The sequence below is a fragment of the Balaenoptera physalus genome (genome assembly GCF_965194825.1).
Source record: "Balaenoptera physalus genome assembly, chromosome: 11".
NCBI lineage: Eukaryota > Metazoa > Chordata > Mammalia > Artiodactyla > Balaenopteridae > Balaenoptera > Balaenoptera physalus.
Window position 1 is genome coordinate 8,903,916 of NC_138896.1, and position 21,060 is coordinate 8,924,975.

At 42.2% G+C, this 21,060-nt stretch overlaps 1 protein-coding gene across 46 annotated transcripts in view; it reads right to left on the bottom strand.

Annotated features, from left to right (window-relative positions):
• Positions 1-513: 513 nt before the first annotated feature.
• The window catches only part of ADTRP (androgen dependent TFPI regulating protein), a 110,440-nt gene continuing 89,893 nt past the window's right edge, over positions 514-21,060 (bottom strand). For 43 of the 46 annotated variants that reach the window (XM_082413391.1, XM_082413375.1, XM_082413358.1 and 40 more), the window contains one exon: positions 9,726-10,435. In XM_082413391.1, coding sequence (XP_082269517.1) covers positions 10,401-10,435 — 35 coding nt within the window. In that variant the 3' untranslated portion in view covers positions 9,726-10,400. The other 3 variants (XR_014250872.1, XR_014250873.1, XM_082413394.1) reach the window with 3 other exon arrangements.

Genomic DNA, 21,060 nt, shown 5'->3' on the forward strand with positions numbered 1-21,060 from the left:
CGGAGTGCAGGGGGCAGTGACAGTGCCCTTGCAGGTCTCTTGCAGTAACCGCCATGGTCTGGCCATGGCTATTCTCATCCCAGACACTAATGTTCTCTGACCGTGGGATGGTCTGCAGGTAAACACAGGCAGGGTTGATGAGCCACCAGAATGATTGTACGTATTGATCATTTGTGTTGAGCTTGTGTAAGACTGGGCTTTGCCCCCAGGAGGAAGGCAGGAGGACATATGCTTATGGATTTGTCGTGACCCCTTTACACCTTCTCACCCAGTTCACCTGGTAAATAGTGTCACATGAGCAGGAGGGTAGTGTGAGGCTGGTTGTAAAATCTGTAGCCATGGAGGGCAGTGGCCTTCAGCACCTCAGTCCGGAAGCCACACCCAAGACCATGGCCTCGTGAGCATCATTAGCACGTGTGAAGATGTGCCAAAGACAAACCTCTGCAGTGCAGACCCAGCCTCTTGCAGCCTGGCCCCTAAAGCAGAGAATTTTGAAACACCAAGTCCCCTTATGGTCATGTGTGCAACAGTCTCAGAATTTAATTTTCAAAGCAAAACTGATACTATTAGATTTTTTTCAGAAATCTGTTCCACTGAATGGACTCATCTGAGGGAGGACAGACTGTTGTTTCCTTGATTGGATGATGTGGGATTTTGGGAGACTCTTGAATGAAGAGACGGGGGAGAGAGTTTGTCACACGGAAGCTGAGGGCTTATTACAGGCCTGTGAGTCACAGGGGCTGCAGGCAGGTGATGGGGAGAGGGGTGAGTGAGTGCGGGCCAGCGTGGAGCAGAGCCTGGGAAGGGTGGGGTGCAGACAGGGAGGGAGGGAGCAAGGCCAGGGAATAGGAAAGGCAGAGGAGTGAATGAGGCTAGCCAGGATTCTCCAGAGAAGCAGAACCAAGAGGGCTCTGTGTGTGTGTGGAGAGAAGGAGGGAGGGAGATCGAGAGGGAGAGGTTTCAGGGAGGTTGGTTCACGCTGTTGTGGAGATTGGCAAGACCTAAATCTGCAGGGAGGGCCGCCGGGCTGGAGACCCAGGAGAGCTGGTGCGGCAGTCAAGGCCAAAGGCCGACTGCTGGCAGAGTTCCCCACAGGAGCGGCGGCTGCGGCTGTGTTCTAACAGTCTGGAGTTTGTCACCGCTAGGGAGCTGCGCTGAGATCGACGGATAGACGGATAGACGTGAGAAAGCCCAACCAGGACGCTCCGGAGAGGACTGTGAACCATCCTCAGAGCCTGGCCACACTCTGCCTCGGGGTCACCTCTGATACTGCGTGCGAAGCGAGCAGACAGTCAATTATGCCACCAGGTCTGCCGAGCACTAGGATGGCGGGGTTTCAGAAGGCAGCTAGTGTAGAAGGCGGTGGCTCTCCCAGGCAATGTGTAAAGCAACTGCAACTTCTTATATTCAATCAGACCTCAGCTGCTGCCATTTCCAAATAATATTCGATCAGAGTTCCCATATATCAGTGCTTCCAACTTTGGCTGCACATTGGAATGACCTAGAAGTGTTTTTAAAACTCCCAATGCCTAATCCATAGCCTAGAACAATTCAGAATTTCTGGAGGAGGGATCTGGGCATAAGTACTTTTATAAGCTCCCCAGGTGACTCCAGATATACAGGCAAGGCTGAATAGCTCTGCCATATACAGCTCCAGCAGCTTTGTTCTACGGTTGACCCTGCGTAACACAGATTTGAACTGCACAGGTCCACGTTTATATGGATGTTTTTCTGTAGTAAATACTACGGTACTACATGATCTGCTGTTGGTTGAATCTGTGGATGTGGAATAGTGAATACAGAGGAACCTTAGATACAGAGTGCTGACTATAAGTGATATACAGATTTTCCACTGTGCGGAGTGTCGGCGCCCCTAATCCCTGCATTGTTCAAGGGTCAGCTGCATTTCCTTCCCCACCTCCCCTATGTGAGGCTCCCCCAATGTCCATTTAACCCGTTTCCATGGCCATTCGAGCTGCTAGGGCTCTGGAAAGGGAGTTTTCCACAATAATGTGATTTTCTTGGGGCCTGCACTTTCTCACATTGTATCAGAGGGTTTAAAATGAAAATGTTTAACGTTTTGACCTTGAGGAGCCAGCAGGAAGGGTTGATCTTGTAGACATCATGAAGGAACCAGAAGCAAGATTTGGTAGAAGTTACATGGTATAAAGAAAAGAGGGCATCTGAACTGACCAGACTGGGCTTGGGCTCCATTTTTCTGGGGTAATTCTTCCTTGGGCAAATTCATCAGCCTCACTGAGCCTGTTTCTTTATCCTTAACATTGGGATGATAATGTCTGCATTTCAGATAGGGAAGGACTAGAGATAATGAATAAGTAAATGGCTATCCTGTAGTGGGCGTTCAATAGATGGTATAAACTGTTGGTGACTGCTTGACTTAAGACAGACAAGACAGAGGAATTAAAAACCAAAATTTGATGTCCAATGACCTCTGACCCTCAGTTCTCTCATTTGTAAAACTGGGATAATGTGTTGGGTTGAATAGCATCCCCCCAGTATTAATGTCCACTTGGAACCTCAGAATGTGACCTTATTAGGAAATGGGGTCTTTGCAGGTGTGATTAGTGAAGGATCTCGAAATGGAATCATCCTAGATTTAGGGTGGGCCCTAAAACCAATGACTGATGTCTTTATACAAGAAAGGAGAGGGGAATTTGGACACAGATTCCAGATTTCCTCTAAGGTAAGAGACACAAAGACATACAAAGTAGAATGCCATATGAAGATGGAAGCAGAGGAGTGATGTGGCCACAGGTCAAGGATTATCAGAAGCCACCAGAAGGAAGGATTCTTCCCTACAGCTTTCAGAGGGCACATGGTGCTGCTGACACCTTAATTTCAGACTGTTAGCCTCTGGAACTGTGAGAGGATAAACTTCTGGGGTTTTTAATCCACCTGGTTTGTGGTCCTTTGTTATGGTAGCTCTAGGAAACCAATTCAGGTAGTAATATAGTACTTCTGGGCTATTGCAACTATACATGAATTTATATTGTAAATATTAAATTTAGAAATGGTAAAGTTTTAGCTAACTGTTAATTAGGATTATTTAGATATTGGATAAACAGCCTAGTCTGATGATATTCTGTGCTAGGAGCCAAGGCCGCTGGCGCTTGGAGGGTCTTTCAAGGGTGACCGTTTGAGAGATGGAGTGAAATAACGAGTGTCGCATGTAGCAGGGGGCCACGTGAGAGGCAGTAAGGCAATAAGTAAAAATCAAATTGCGGCCTGCCCTGGGCACATCCACCCACCAATCAGGAGAAAAGGGCTCCCTGCCCTTTGATCTCAGGAGCACAAGCACAGCCCCTTGTGACGCACACATAAACACACGCACGCTCAACTAGTTTAGACTTTGCTGGCTCTTATCCTTGGACACCCGCTCCTGGAGTTGTGATTTCAATCTCTGTCCCAATAAGCAGCCACAGAACAGAGATTCATGTGCACATGACATTTTTGTTAAACCCACTGGAATGTACAGCAGAGTCTCCCTTTATCATTGTTGATACAGTCACACAAGTAAGCCCTGCAAATACTCCATGCCTAGGGTCTAATGTGGCTCCGAGGTGGGCCCGGGAGAGGTTCATCTGTATGTTGGAAGAATATTTTGCAACAGGTCTTTTCTTTCTCTTGACGTGAAGCTTACCCGGAAATCCACTTTGCTGGGCGTGGAGACTGTGACTGAATTGGTTGCAGGTAGATATCTTGGCCTCTTCCTCTGAGTTGGGTGATATAAGGGCACTAAAAGGTCACGATGGCAGGAAGTCTAGCAGAGGAAAATATAGGCAGTGCCAATGCAATTTATTTTACAGTAAAAAGAATATTATTTAACCCCATGACTTTAAAAATTGGCAAAGTTGAGTTAATGCATGTACATAAAATGTCAACACGAGTGCATTTTAGAATTTAGTTAGAAAATTTTTCAAATGGAATAAAACGTGCCTAGATTGAGAGTTTTCAGAACGCTGTACCAGATTCCTGGCAAAGTAGAAGTCGTATAGCATTTGTTTCCCTAACTCTACATCATCTAACTTCATAATTTGAATCTTAATAAAATTAAGTGTTGAGTGAAAACAAATCCCAAAAGTATAACCAAATATATTGGCTCAGGCCGGATTAAGCCTCAGCGGAAGGTTTTGTAAGCTCTTGTAGTGGAAGTGTTTTTTCTCTTCTTCCTGTCAGCATCTCAGAGGAGCTGAGTCTGGCAGAGCAGCTGCTAACAGAATGAGCTGGAAAAACAAGGCTTGGTTCTGCATTCCCAAAGGTGCTGCACGATGAAAGGATACAAATCCCAAACCCTAATGCAAGTGGCCTGGCTGATGGCCACCATGTTCCTGTCCTCAGGCCATGACGTGCATATGGCCAGGGCCATACGCATAGTAGGCACTTTACCATTACTTGTTCAGTGAGTGAATGAATCCTACAGTACGGTGGAGTACAGTGTTGATCAACTTATTGGTTGCAACCCTATTGTTGTTGTATTAAGAAATCAGTTTAAAGGACTTCCCTGGTGGCGCAGTGGTTAAGAATCCGCCTGCCAATGCAGGGGACACGGGTTCAAGCCCTGGTCCGGGAAGATCCCACATGCCGTGGAGTAACTAAGCCTGTGCACCACAACTACTGAGCCTGCGTGCTGCAACTACTGAAGCCCGTGCACCTAGAGCCCGTGCTCCACAAGAAGAGAAGCCGCCGCAATGAGAAGCCCGTGCACCGCAACAAAGAGTAGCCCCGGCTCACCGCAACTAGAGAAAGCCCACACGCAGCAATGAAGACCCAACGCAGCCAAAAAAAAAAAAATCAATTTAATGGTCACAATATCTTTCTTTTTAAAAATTTTTATTTATTTATTTATTTTTGGCTGCGTTGGGTCTTTGTTGCTGCACGCGGGCTTTCTCTAGCTGCGGTGAGCCAGGGCTACTCTTTGTTGCAGTGCACGGGCTTCCCATTGCGGCAGCTTCTCTATTGCGGAGCACGGGCTCTGGACGCACGGGCTTCAGTAGTTGTGGCACATGGGCTCAGTAGGTGTGGCTCACGGGCTTAGTTGCTCCACGGCATGTGGGATCTTCCTGGACCAGGGCTCGAACCCGTTTTCCCCTGCATTGGCAGACGGATTCTTAACCAGTGCGCCACCAGGGAAGTCCCACAATATCTTTCAAACAATAGGATAGAAAATAATAGGATAGAAAATAAAGTGGTCTATCACACGTGTTAAAAGTGTGTGTGTGTGTGTGTGTGTGTGTGTGTTGTGTGTGTGTGTGTGTGTTTCTACTAAGCCATGATGTAAAATGTATTTCTGAAGGCATCAGAAGCTCTTCAGGAGCCAATGGAATCTATTTTTCTCTTTGCTGTCTTTTCTCTTCTTAGGTATGGTGACAACCCAACAGTAACTTCTCTCCCCAGCCATAAAGCAGGTTTAAATTCTTGTAGTGCCAGCTAGTTAGTCAAGACTGGAATCATAAAGTGTGGCATGTCACAGCTGTGCCTCCTCTTTCCACTCCTTCAAAGGGATGCAGAATTTTGCTGACGCATCAGTGGCTAAGATCACTGTCTACTCTATATTGCGGTACTCTAACCATAGATTAGCTCTCTTAGGGAGGGGTGAGAGTCAAGACACACATACCTAGCCATTTCTTGGCAGCCACGTGGTAAAACACTGTGAACTCGGTAAGGTTTGTCCTCCAAGTCTGCAGCTGACCCTTTCTATACCGTTCCTTTTCTCACAATATCCCCATTTTTATTCTTCCAAGCATGCTTCCTCCCATATTAAAACTTGCTTTTAAATAATCAACTAACAGGTATCATCTGTGAGGAAGGGGTTAGCAGGCACCTAAAGGAAAATAAATTCAGATCTAAACAAGATTTTAAAGATCAATCTCCCTGATTTGGACCCTAGTGCCCTATAGGCTATCCTTGGGGTAATCAGGGTCATTCTAATAGTCCAATCTGGAGTGTCACCTGCATGCAATCTTTACTCTGCAGGCCTTCCCTCATCTTTTTTTCTTTATCAAAATTTATTTGTCCTGTGTCTCATTCTATCAGTATGCTTTCCACTGCTGGATCACATGAAATTATAATTTGATCATCATTGTCAATAGGATTCTGGGATTTAAGATGGAGAGAGTATCTTAAATGAAACAGTGAGTCTCATGTTGGGAATCTCAGCTTCTGGGAAAGGAGGAAGCTATTTGGTGATTAAGCCTGTAAAATTAATAAGTTCTTAGTAATTCTCAAGTCAGTCTGTATGTATTTTCATTGCTTCCTAATGGCACGGAGTTAGGCCTTATTGGGGAAACAGACAACTACCTGGCCTCAAGGAGTTTGCAGTTAAGCGAGTGGAATGGGGAATCTTGGATCCCAAGCACTTGGATCCGTCACTTTAAATAATATTTAATCGCAGTAGGGATTATCTTATGACTTTAAGGAACCAAGGCTGAGAAAAATAAACTGTTTTCCCCAGGTTCTATATAAATAGTGAGTGGTGGAGTCAGGATTTAAATTCAGATCTGGTCTGGTTCTGATGCCTGTGTTCTTTTCAGCATTCCATATTGTTATGGACACAGAAGCCGAGAGGGAGAGGTGAAGAGAGCAATAGAAGACTGTGTGGGGCGGATGTGGCCTGCTGTGGGAGGTTAGAGGAGGAAGCGCCCAATGCCCTGGACCAGTAAGAGAAAACTTTTTAGGAGAACTGGGAAGTGGCACTCAAATAGGGTCAGAAGCCATGAAGGGCAACTTATTTGATAGTAGCTGGAAGAAGAGAGGTCTTTCCAGGTAGGATGACCAATAAAGGAAAGGCTTGGGAGTAAGAATAAAAATGTGCTGAAGGACAAAAGGGGGGAGATCTGATTAAGGGAATGAAAATTATTCCTGTGGGCTGCCTTCTCTTTTACTGAATCTTAATTCAGTTGAGGAAGGGGGAGTCATCGCAGGAGATGGTTTCCCTCTAAGGGACAAGAGCTCAGGAAGCTCAGCATTCCACACAGTCTTACCTGGAACCACTGCCTCTGAGAGGATGTTCAGGGTCCCCAAGGAGAAGGGCCTTTCTCAAAAGTCCCTGATGATGTAAGTGGTGAGCTTCCAGGGAGCCAGGGCAAGGGAGCCAGGTGTTTCTTCCTTCCCTTTTTGGAATCCAGGCCAGTTTCAATTTACATTACACAGCTTAATCCACAGAAACAGGAGCCAGAGGCTGGTTCTTTCTCTCTTTTTTTTTTTTTCTCTCCAAGACACAGAAACCTTTATTTTCTCCCTACACCACAAACCAGTGCTGTTAAATAATATTGGATAATTGCACCTGTCGTACTCCCCATATTGTGCTGAAGAAAAATAATTGCTGGTTTTCTGCTTTGCAGTTTAGCTGTGACTCCGTCATTTGACTTGGAGCATGTCATTTTCTCCCATTTTAGACTGTGTACAGTCAAACTGTGTGAAAGGACTCATAGATAGCAGCCCTGGGTGTGTGAGTGGGCGCGGGCCTCATTCAGCAATGATTTCTAATTTATACAGCATTGAAAATCCACAGCTATAAATAAACAGTTCTGACTGGCTTTGCTGCCTACTCAAATGCTTTATTAAAAAAAAAAAAAAAGGAACCACCAACTGCATGAGAATGGAAAATAATATCTGGATATGGATTCTGGTTGCTGACACTTGTGCCCTCGGAGGGGGGGATACCCAGACTTGGGATGGGTTCAGTGCTCATCCAGGCAGCCTTCTGGGAGGCCCAGCCTCCCCACTCTTTCCTTGCCCCGCCTCACACTCCCCATGTGCAGGCGCAGCGTGTTTGGGGATTACGGTATATGAAACTGACTTCCTGTTATGACAAGTATTGCAAGCGAGTAGGTGCAGAGGAGCCAAAAATAGCTTGAGAAATGTATGACCCATTTGCAGGGAGCATGGGGCTAATGTATTGTTTAGGCAAACAAGGTTAAGTCTTCTCCCCAAACTCAAAATTGGTGTCACATGTGAGATAGCAACTCCAGAGTATAAGCACAGGTATGGACCAGTCCGTGAAGCAGTAATGTAGCTCCTCCCCCTGCCTGTATGGGTGAGCGTTTCCACCCAGTTGGGGTCCCTAACTCCTTCTTTTGTGTAACCTTGCAGATGTACATACATTTTTGCTTTTTAAAATAAAGGCTTCCAGATGCTCAGTTCCTGCTTTGTTCTGTAATAACGAGGAAGGAAAGTTGGCTTGGCAATCAACCATCTGTGTGACCTTGGATCGGTTTTTTCCCTTTCTCTGAACCCAGTGGTGTGCTGGAGAGAGTTTGTACAGGCTCACAAGGATTCAGTGTTCTGCGTCTCTCTTCCCAACTCTGCCTTCAGTGACATGTTGGTAGCTTGAAAAAGGTCATGTTGGAGTGTTTACACCATGGCAATGGGCAAACTATAAATCAAGGCCTTAAAGTTTTCTTTTTTCCAGAGAGTTGGATTTTAAACATTTACAGAACACCAACATCAGAAACTCAGTTTGCTCGTTTGTAAAATGAGGACATAATACATTTTCTACTTTTAAGACTTTTGTGAAGATAAAACGAGGTCGTGGAGGTGAGAGTGGCTCTAAATTACATGACACTGTACAAGTATTACTGCTGGTTTTCTCATCATTTGGTTTGTATTGTTGTTTTCTAACCACTAAGGGCCAAACACAGCCTTATGTAGGCAGCTAATACTGTCTCCCTTTTAATGAATGTTTAGTCAGTGTTCATTACAGGTGTTTTGTTGCTTCTCCTTTCTTAAGCTACACCAGCACCAAGGAAGCACTGTGTGCTTATGTATGTGCTCAATGGGGAATGGTTCTGAGGTATTTCTGGTGTTGGAATAGATATTGCACAGTGGCCAGTCATGCAGCAATCCCAGTTTGATTTGGTCCTGGGGACAGTGAAACCACAAATAGAAATCTGCAAGCTCATCGCAGCCAAGAGCTTACTATGACTCCGAGAAGTATGCAGCCCGAGTCATCTTTGGGTGTGGAAAATCTGGGTGATCCCCTGCAGGCTTCACGTTTGGAGAATTTCCACTGTGACAACTGCTTCTGGGCTCCTGCTGAGACAGGTGCTAGGAGCAGTCAAGAAGCAGCAGGTGTGGGAAAAGAGGTGGTGTTCCCAGCTTAATCCAAAAAGACTTGAGGCTCTTATTTGTATCACTGTAAGAGTAGGTTTCAAGCAGTTTTCTTGGTGCCTGTCCTAGTCTTCCCTTGGACCACCTGCCCTGTTGGGATAGTCTGCTCTCTTCTCTAACCCTATCAGACTGCCCTTGGTGTCCATTTCAACCAGATTTCTCCTCTATAATGTTAGGTTGGGAAGCCCAAGTACAATTTACCCTGGTGCCCACACCCAACCCACATGGGCCTGTTGACCCATCGATGGACTTGAATATGTTTACCTACCACTAGTCATTTGTGTTCTTTACAAAATATGTCTGTAAATAAAGACCCAGAAAAATCCTCTAGGAAAATTAAAGCAGGGTTCATGAATGTGCTTGTTAATCATCTGACAGTCAGCTTTGTTAAACCGTAAACTAATGCAGCAAAGTGCTTTGTACTTAAAGCAGTCTCAGCAGTCATCATAATCATATCACTTCCCATCCAGATTATTCCCCAAGTAAAATGTACATTTATTTGACAAATTAATCAGTATACCAATGGAAGAGATTTTGACAATATCAGTGTGTTCAATGTTTACCTGCCCCAAATGCTTGCTCACAAGAGGGACAGATTTACCAATATTTTTTATAACTTATTTTCTCATTGCCCCAGTTAGTTTGCTATTATACTAGATAGACAACTTCAAAAGCAGCCATCTCCCTACATTTCCATTTAGACTGAGAAAAAAATAGATGAGAAATCCATGAAAATAACTAGCTTATGAAAGTGCCTCTTTTTAGGAAAATTGGGATTATTCAAAAATGACCCAGGACTGGGAGTTAGAAGATATGGGAGACAAAAGCTTTTATTTTGGTTCTGACGCTAATTCTTTGGCCTCATGCAGGTGACTTCTCATCTAGGTCCTCAGCATCCTCCTCTGTAAAGTGAATAGTTTGGATGATCCTAAGTTCCTTTCTCTCTCTAAACATTCTCTAACACCACATTTACGTGAGTTTCTTTGGCTTTGGGCCAGATGTTGACCACAGACCATCCTCCACAGAGGTCAGACGGATGTAACAAATTCTGTGACAGCAGGAATTGTTTTGGGTGTGTCCAGTAAAAGTTTTAAAAAAACAAGAGTCCTCAAATTCAGCTACCTTCATGGCTGTCTTATTAAATTTAAATATCATTCCCTGTCCTTTTTACCTTCCTTTGTTGCTCCACCACCTCCCTGCACCAGGAAGAAGAAAGATGAAAAAAACTCTCATGTTTTCTTCTTCCTCGGTTCTTGGAAAATGGTGTCTAATCACTTCCTCTTCTTCCTCGGCTGCATCGTGTCACCTGCACAAACAAGAACAGAAAGAGACCTTAGCCTTCAGGCTTTCCCTAATGGGTATTCTTGTGTGGGTGGACATTCACCCTGACTTGGGACAGTGGAAAGTTGAGGAAGCTTTTCCGAAGGCGAGATGATGTATTTTAAAGAGTTCTGGGAAACCACCAGCACCGCCGCAAGGGCAAGAAGGGACGACATCTTGCTGTCCTACTTGGTGCCTGGCTCACAGCCGGCCAGCTGACCAGCGGTGCAGTTCTTATCGCGTGGCTCTGAATATGTCCTGTGAACCACTGATGGCTGTTGCTTTTGGCCATGTGTTTGTAGGCTGCACACAGTTCATCAACAAACTTTGAGACTTTGCAGATGGAGATGAACAAACCACATCAAATGAGAGAGGAAAGAGAAGAATGGATATTCACCTAACTAGGGGCCATTCTGTGACCTCTCACCAAATCAGCTTATTGGCCTGGGTAGAAAAGTACTGGCATATTGATTTAGTTTTTAGTAAGCTTATTACTAATTGTAATAAGTAATAAGCTTACTACTAATTAGGAATTACTAATTACCAATCTAATTGTAGCATTAGATTTCTAGAATGACTTACATTTAGCCAACCATGGGTACCTCCATATTTAATGATCACAAATCTTTACATAAACTTTGAAACTTTGAAAACTTCATTAACGCATTGTCCTTCCTGTCTGTTGCCAAATGCAGTCTTTTTTCAGCTCAGTCTCTTCTCATCCATTCTGGAAGTTAGAGCCCTATCACTTCCGGCTCGGTATTACCATAGAAATCTCAGCTCCCAATTCCATGCTTTATGCTTCAGACCCTGCCCCCTCCATCAGTTATATCTTTAATAGTAAATTTTACATATCTTATAATTTTATTTGCTGGAACTCCCCTTCTCAGAGGCTTTAGTGACTGATGACTTGAAGTCTTCCTGTGGCCCCCTCATCACACTGATTTTCTAGGGCAGACAGCTCCTAATCACACAGCCCTCATGGCCACACTTGAATTCATGTCTCTCAACATTTTTAGGCACAGTCCTCTCCTTTCTTCTACTCCTCATCAATCTATACTATATCCAGTCACTCCGGTGAAGCCTAGCTGATTTATCCAGCTTTACATGCTTCGTGTTCTTTTCATTTATGCTTCCACTTGTTTTTCATTTTTCCCCAGTTAGGTCTTCTCTACATTAGGTCTATAAGGACAAACACAGTATCTTCTCTTTTCTGAAATATACACTTAGGGCCTTTAATGAATCAGTTTTCAGATAAATAACACGTTAATTCTCCTGTGTTCAAGAGCTTGGTCAGTATAAACTTCTCAAAGTTGTTCCCTCTGTGGTCACTCTGAGGGCACCTAAAACTTTGTTTATCCATGTTGTTACCAACCCTCAACACTTCGAATCTAACTGTAATCAAAACCTCACTTCTTCAACCCAGGGTTCCAAGGATTGGAGATTCCTTCTCCAGTTAAGAAACACAACAGAGCATGATGGCTTAGAGAGAAACAGCAGAAGCAGCAGCAGAAGTGGTGGTGGGAAGTTCCTCTGGGGGAGGAGGGCAGATGGCTTCTTCCAGCGGATCAGGGTCTCCCCTGTCCAACACCTTGAAGCTAGATAGAGCACCAGGAAATTCCCACATGCCCACCCATGTGCTAGAGAAGGCACCATCCCCAGATGTGTCTCTGTGTGGAGCTCTAACAGTCATTTCATTCTGTAGAGACGTACACGGTGTGACTATCACAGAAATCACATTTTTCTTTTTGTTTCTAGCAGGTGGGGATGGTTCCTTAGTCCTGAATTCTTATGAGGCTGAGCAGTCTCTAGACTTCTTTGAGTCTTCAGAATTTATCTCTGACCGTGTTTCCACAGTGCATGGCTGGAGATAAGGGAAGTGTTGACTTAGTTACAGACCATATTATCTTACCCAAAGTTCACAAAATGGATTTCAAACTGGTTGAGAAATAATGTTCCTTGTTATCACTCTTTTCCTCATTGAAGGGAGTCTTTCCCAGTGGAACACCTCCTAGTTGGTGGTTAGGGGGTTAGGTCCACCCTGATTTCGTTTGTTTCAGTTTTTGTTTTACTGAAGTATATTTGATATACAATGTTATATTAGTTAGGTATACAACATAGTGATTCAATATTTTTATAGATTATACTTCATTCAAAATTATTATGAAATATTATATTTCCTGTGCTGTACACTACATCCTTGTATCTTATTTATTTTATACATAGTAGTTTGTACCTCTTAATCTCCTTCCCCTATCTTTCTCCTCCCCCACCCCTCTCCCCACTGGTAACCACTAGTTTGTTTTGTGTATCTATGAGTCTTTTTCTGTTTTATTATATTCATTCGTTTTATTTTTCAGATTCCACATATAAGTAAAAATATACAGTATTTGTCTTTCTCTGTCTGACTTACTTCACTAAGTGTAATACCCTCCAGGTCCATCCATGTTGCTGTAAATGGCAAAATTTCATTCTTTTTTCTGGCTGAGTAATATTCATATGTTATCTTCTTTATCCATTCTTCTGATGCTGGACACTTAGGTTGCTTCCATATCTTGGCTATTGTAAATAGTGCTTCTATAAATATTGGGGTGCATATATCTTTTCAAATTAGTGTTTTCCTTTTCTTTGGATGTATACCTAGGAGTGGAATTGCTGGGTCATATGGTAGTTCTATTTTTAATTTTTTGAGGAGCCAATTTACATTCCCACCAGTGTGTACTAGAGTTGCCTTGTCTCTCCATCCTTGCCAGCATTTATTATTATTTGTCTTTTTGACAATAATAGCTGTTCTAACAGGCGTGAGGTGATATCTCACTATGGTTTTGATTAGCATTCCCCTGATGATTAGTGATGCTGAGCATCTTTTCGTGTGCTGGTTGGCCATCTGTATGACTTCTTTGGAAAAAAAGTCTATTGAGGTCTTCTGCCCATTTTTTAATTGGATTGTTTGTTTTCTTGATATTGAGTCATATGAGCTCTTTAATATTTTGGATATTAACCTGTTATCAGACATATCATTTGCAAATATCTTCTCTCATTCAATAGGTTGTCTTTTCATGTTGTTGTTGGTTTCCTTCACTGTGAAAAAGCTTTCAAGTTTAATTTGATGTAGTCTTATTTACTTATTTTTGCTTTTGTTTCTCTTGCCTGAGGAGACAGATCCAAAAAAAATATTGCTAAGATTTATGTCAAGGAATATACTGCCTGTGTTTTCTTCTAGGAATTTTATGGTTTCCAGTCTTACATTTAGGTCTTTAATCCATTTTGAATTTATTTTTCTGTATGGTGTGAGAAAATGCTCTAATTTCATTCTTTCACATACACCTGTCCAGTTTTCCCAACACCACTTACTGAAGAGACTGTCTTTTTCCTGCTTTATATTTTTGCCTCCTTTGTTGTAGATTAATTGGCCATATGTGCATGGGCTTATTTCTGGGCTCTTTATTCTGTTCCATTGATCTGTGTGTCTGTTTTTGTGCCAGTATCATACTGTTTTGATGACTGTAGCTTTGTAGTATAGTCTAAAGTCTGGGCACATGATGCTTCCAGATTTGTTCTTTTTTCTCAAGATTACTTTGGCTCTTCAGGGACTTTTGTTCTTCCATACAAATTTTGGAAATTTTTGTTCTAGTTCTGTGAAAATGTCATGTGAGTGTTTCAATAGGGATTGTATTAAATCTGTAGATTGCTTTGGGCAGTATGGACATTTTAACAATATTAATCCATGAACACAGAATCTTTCCATTTAATAGTATCATCTTCAGTTTCTTTTATCAGTGCCTTATGTTTTTAGGGAATAGGTCTTTCACTTCACTGGGTGAGTTTATTCCTAGATATTTTATTGTTTTTGATGTGATTGTAAATGGGATGATTTCTTACTTTCTCTGTCCGATAGTTCATTATTAGTGTATAGAAAAGCAATAGATTTCTGTATTCATCTTGTATCCTGAAACTTTAGTGAATTCATTTATTTGTTCTAATAGGTTTTTTTTGGTGGAGACTTTAGTGTTTTCTATATATAGTATCATGTCTGCAAATAGTAACAGTTTGACTTCTTCCATTCCAATTTGAATGCCTTTTAATTCTTTTTCTTGTCTGAGTGCTGTGGCTAGGACTTCCAATACTATGTTAAATAGAAATGGTGAGAGTGGGCATCCTTGTCTTGATCCTGATTGTAGAGGAAAAACTTTGCTTTTCACTGTTGTATATGATGTTAGCTGTGGGCCTTTATTATGTTGAGATATGTTCCCTCTGTATCAACTTTGTTGAGAGTTTTTATTAGGAATGAGCGTTGAATTTTGTCAGATGCTTTTTTTTGCGTCCATTGAGATTATCATGTGATTTTATCCTTCATTTTGTTAATGTGGTATATCACATTGATTGATTTGCAGATATTGAATCATTCTTGCATCCCTGGAATAAATCCCACTTGATTATGGTGTATGATCATTTGTATATGTTATTGAATTCAGTTTGCTAATATTTTGTTGAGAGTTTTTGTGTCTATATTTATCAAGAATATTGGCCTGTAATTTTCTTTTTGTGTAGTGTCTTTGTCTAGTTTTGGTATCAGAGTAATGGTGGCCTCATAGAATGAATTTGGGAGTGTCCCCTCCTCTTCGATTTTCTGGAATAGTTTGAGAAGGATAGGTATTAACTCTTGTTTATTTGTTTGGTAGAATTCACTCTGTGAAGTTGTCCAGTCCTGGACTTTTGTTTGTTTTGGGAGTATTTTGATTACTGATTCAATTACAGTACTAGTAATCGGTCTGTTCAGATGATCTATTTCTTCCTGATTTTGTCTTGGAAGATTGCATGTTTCTAGGAATTTATCCATTTCTTGTACATTGTCCAATTTGTTGGCATACAACTGTTTGTAGTGATTTCTTATGATTTTTTGTATCTCTGTGGTATAGTTTGTTATTTCTCCTCTTTGGTTTCTTATTTTATTTGGGTCCTTTCTTTTTTTCTTGATGAGCCTAGCTAAAAGCTTATAAATTTTGTTTATCTTTTCAAAAAACCATCTTTTGGTTTTATCGATCTCTTCTATTTTTTAATCTCTATTTTATTTTCTCTCTGATCTTTATTATTTCCTTCCTTCTGCTGATTTTGGGCTTTTTGTTCTTTGTCTAATCCCTTCAGATGGTAGATTAGGTTGTATGAGATTTTTTGCTTGTTTCTTTCTTGAGATGTGCCTGTATCACTGTTAACTTTCCTCTTAGGACTGCTTTTGCTGTGTCCCATAGATTTTGGAAAGTTGTGTTTTTATTTTCATTTGTCTCGAGGCATTTTCTGATTTCCTCTTCAATTTTTTTGTTGACCCCTTGGTTTTTCAGTAGCAGGTAGTTTAGCCTCCATGTGTTTGTGTTTTTCTAAGTTTTCTTCCTGTAATTGGTTTCTAGTTTCATACTGCTGTGGTCAGAAAGGATGCTTGATACAATTTCTATCCTCTTAAATTTTTTTGAGACTTGTTTTGTGGCCTGGAATGTGATCTATCCTGGAGTACACTCTATGTGCACTTAAAAAGAAAGTGTATTCTGCTTTTTTGGATGGAATGTCCTGTAGTTATAAGTCCAACTACTCTAATGTGTCACTTAAGTCTACTGTTTCCTCATTGATTTTCTTTCTGGATGATCTGTCCATTGATGTACATGGGGTGTTGAAGTCCCCTATTATTTTATTATTGTCAATTTCTCTTTTTATGTCTGTTAACATTTGCTTTATAAATTTAGGTGCTCCTATACTAGATGCATATATGTTTATGAACATTATAGCTTCTTCTTGTATTGATCCCTTTATCATTATGTAATGTTCTTCTTTGTCTTTTATTACAGACTTTGTTTTAAAGTCTACTTTGTCTGATATGAGCATTGCTACCCCAGCTTTCTATTCATTTCCATTTGCATGCAATATCTTTTTCCATCCCCTAACTTGCAGTCTGTGTTTCCTTAGCTCTGAAGTGAGTCTCTTGTAGGCAGCATGTTTTTTTATTCAGTCAGCCACTCTATGTCTTTTGATTGGAGCATTTAGTGCATTTTTATTTAAAGTGATTGTTGATAGGTATGTACTTAATGCCATTTTGTTATTTGTTTTCTGATTGTTTTTGTAGTTCTTCTCTATTCTTTTCTTCTTCTTATGGTCTCTTCCCTTGTGATTTGATGATTTTCTTTAATGTTATGTTTATGTTCCTTTCTAGTTTTTGTATATATATTGTAGTTTTTTGACTTGTGGTTATCATGCAGTTCATATATATTGATCTATAACTATATCTATTTATTTTAAACTGGTAGTCCTTTAAGTTCAAACACACTCTAAAAGGTCTACATTTTTTTTCCCCCACACCATGTTTTGTATTTTTGATGTAATATTTTACATCTTCATGTCTGTCCCTTACCTGTTTATTATAGTTACAGTTGATATTACATTTTTGTCTTTTAACCTTCATACAAACTTATTTCAGTGGTTGATCCACAGTCTCTATATTTGTCTTTACTAGTAGGATTTTCCCCTTCCTATAATTTCTTCTCTCTTGATATAGCCTTTTCATTTTCATTTAAAGACTCCTTAACACTTCTTGTAATATTGGTTTAATATTGATGAATGTTAGTTTTTGCTTGTCTGAGAAACTCTTTTTCTCTCCTTCAATTCTGAATGATAACCTTGCTGGGAGGAGTATCCCAGGTTGTAAGTTTTTTCCTTTCAGCCCTTTATCTATATCATGCCACTCCCTTCTAGCCTGCAAAGTTTCTGCTGCAAAATCAGTTGATAGCCTTATGGGGGTTCCCTTGTAGGTGACTCTTTGTTTTTCTCTTGCCACCTTTAGAATTCTCTTTTTATCTTTAACTTTTGCCATTTTAATTATGATATGTCTTGGTGTGGGTCTCTTTGAGTTCATCTTGTTTGGAACTCTCTGTGCTTCTTGTACCTGGATATCTGTTTCCTTCTTCAGGTTTGGGAAGTTTTGAGTCCCAGTTTTATCAATTACATTTTCTACCCTTTTTTCTCTCTCTTCTCCTTTTGGGAACTCTATAAGTTAAATGTTAGTACGATTGATGTTGTCCCAGAGGTCCCTTAGACCATTCTCATTTTTAAAAATTTGTTCTCCTTTTTGCTGTTCTGATTGGGTGACTTCCATTATTCTGTCTTTCAGATTGCTTATGCATTGTTCTATATCACCTAATCTCCTGTTCATGCCATCTAGTGTATTTTTCATTTCAGTTATTGTATTCTTCAACTCTGACTGGTTCTTTCCTGTATTTTCTAGTTCTTTGTTGAATTCTCATCGTGTTCACCTGTTCTTTTCCCCAGTTCAGTTAATATTTTTATTACTATTTCTTTGTACTCTTTGTCAGATAAATTATTTATCTCTGTTTCATTAGCATTTTTTCAGGTATTTTTTTCTTGTTTCATTTTGTCTTCCCATTTTGTTTAACTTTCTTCGTCTGTGTGAAATCAGGTGAAACAGTTGCCTGTCCTAGTCTTGATGTCACGTCCTCGTGTGGGACCATTCCCGTGCAGTCTGTGTGAGCCCAGTGGCTTTGGTGGGAGAGCTGGATTTGAGGTGAGCATGATCTGCATCTTCCCCCAGGGTGTGCTGGTAGCCACTGCCTTGGTGGGAGGTAGGCCTGGAGTTGGAGGGACTAGAGCCAGAGCCAGGTGCAAGCCAGGGCTGCTTCTGTGCTCAATGACTGTCACTGCTCTGTTGGGGGTTGGGGTGAGGGCAGAGGGGCTGGAGCAGGAGCCCTGAGGGAGCTGGGTTTCTCTTGGGTATGATGGCAGTCTCCATCTTGGTTTGGGACAAGGTCAGGGCCTAAGGTCTTGGGGCCGCACTTCTGTGCCGGTTTTACTTTTTCCCCAGTGTGTGCCCTCAGTTAGAGGCTGGGTCAGGGCTGGTGGGGTTAGTGCCATGCCACTGAGCTGACCCCACCCCTCCTCCCCCAAGTGTGCACAGAGATCTGTGCTCCAGCGATGGCATTCTCCATCCGGAGTGTGGGCAGGGATTTGTGAGCTGGTAATGGTTGCCTCTACCCTGGTCAGAGGCAGGGCCAGGGTCCAAGCCAGCTCCATTCCCTCCAAGTGTGCACATTCTCGTGGGCTTGTGGCAGCCTCTGCCTTAGTGGAGAGCAGTGCTGGAGCAAGAGGGGCTGGAGCAGGTGCCTGGTGCAGGCTGGGGGGCACACTGGCATGGTCCCTAGGCATTTTTGAATCAGCTGCCTCTTTGCTGTCACTGGGAGTAAGCAGATCTGTGCGTGTGCTCTTCAAGAGTGGAGTCTCAGTTTCTTACAGCCCTTATTAGTAAATCCCACTGGTTTTCAAGCCAGCCAAGGGGGCTCGTCTTCCCCATGTCAGACCCAAGGGCTGAGGTGCCTAATATATGGCTCGCACCCCTCGTTCCCCAGGGAGGCTCCCTTAGCTTGTGATGGCCCCCTCCTCCTCTGTGTCCCCCACCAGCGGTGCGGGTCCTGACCAGATGGCTTCTTCTCCTTTCCTACTCAACTGTGTGTGGACCTTTCTTTACAGCCTTGGTTGTAGAATAGCTGTTCTGCTAGTCCCCAGGTCAGTTTCAGTGAGAGAAGCTCTATATGCAGTTGTAGTTTTGATGTGTTCATGAGGGAAGGTGAGCCCAGTGTCGTCCTACTACACCATTTTGATCTCCTCCCACCCTGGATTATTTTAGTCCTTTCTTTATCCTATGTTAGTACCAAGGAGTAGAGGTATTTTAGGCCAAACATTTAATGTTCGTCTTGTGCAAGATTCAAACATTTTCTGCTGGCGTGGTAAGGGAAACCATTCCTTTAGTCAACATCACTATGGATACATACGTAATTATATACCTTATTATTCCAATAGTTGGAACACAGGATAAGTAAAAGCATACTATTAAAAAAAAAGATTTACACCTATGTATCTACCATCACAAAAGCTACTGCTAGACTTTGAACTGAAAATTTGAAGAACATTTGCCTGGTTTTAGAGGCTTGGCTTGGAAAAGGGTGAGAAGGCAGATTGTGGGGGGGGGATATGAGGTGTTAGAAGAATGAGATTTGAACATAGTACAAGTGAGTACAAGATTTGAATGTAGTTGAGTACAAGAACATGAGTACAAATCACAGTGCAGAAGTAGTAGGAGGAGATGGAGTTGAGAGCTGGCTGGAGAAACCCTAGTGGGGAAAGAGGCTGCGGAAGAGGGAGAAGTAATAATCCCTAGTGGACTCTCTGAGCTTAGGGAGATGAAGTTAGGACAAGAAATGCAAAAAGGAGATGTATTTTTCTAATGGACTAAATGGTTCCCAGTGAGGCCATGCTTTATAAATACACGTGGAGTCAACTCATGATAAGATATTTTTTAATGAAATGATTAGGGACAACATGCAAGATAGACCTTATAATAAATTTCTTTATGGGTAAAACTAAGTAGGTAAACTAGATGGCCTCTAAGCAGCTTTCAACAATAAAGTCTCTTTTAAATAAATTTGATCTGTAGGAAATAGTATTAAAGGAAGGTTTTAATATCATTCTGTCCAAGGCACTGTCACAAGGTCACTTGGCCAGATTGGCATTTTCAGCTTATAAACTATCCTGGGTGAAAAGGATCTGTGGTCTTGGGCCCTGACAAAGGATACCCCTGGCATATATCCCTCAGTGAATGTAAGGAGAGGGGCCGTGGGCCACAGGTAAGCTGACTGCTTCTCCAGCTACACCTACATATAAGAGGCCCTCCATTTTGGCCTGGAGGCACTTAGTCCCTTTCAGTGCCTGGTATATCTTGTATATTGGGTTTCTCTTCCTGATGGACTTGTGTCCTGGTGTCGGCATCCTTATGTCTTATCAAGAAGGAGAAAAAAAAAGAGAAAATTAAGTAGTTAAGTGGCAGAGAAGGAAGCCTATACTGGGACCCCCTGACAACCCCTTTCTCCCATTCAGAGTGGAAATAATCTGTCTGGAGTATCCCTAGATGCTCAGCCATGGTGAGCCAAGTTTTCAGTGATCTACCAAAGACTGCTTCCACCTGCCGGCTTCCATTATTGTTTGAAATCAGTGTTTCACCTAGCTCTGCCTGAAAAGTAGAAATTGACTCTTTCCTGGTGGGTATCTGGTCCCAGTAATTGACTCAGTGCTTGTCCACCCTTCTGTTCCATGACACAGAAAAGCTAGCACAGGTCAGGAAATGAGATGGTGACAAGTCAAGCAGGGTGGCCCTCTGGAACCTCTTGAGAGCTTTTTGAAGGCCAGCAGGACCTTCCTGAGGGCTTGACAACAGTTGTCTCCCTGGCGCACAGGGTCAGATCTCTGCATCTGTATACCCCTGGAGAATGTCACACACTTTCCAAGTGTACATTTGATTCCTGGTATCACTCCTTATTATTGCCCGTCTCAATCTCTTCTTCATTTTCACCCACTGACACGACACACGAGGAGGTATAAAGTGGGTAGACGTGACCATCATTTCCAACACCCTTCTCAGCCAAGCAGCTGACTTGGGAGAACACCACATTGGACAAGGATGCTTGTAGACATAACTATTTAAACTGAAAGGAGTCCAGGGTCCTGTGGCACATAGGGCCTTGCTCTCAGACCAGCAGTGTCAGTCTCTCTGGGGCACATGTT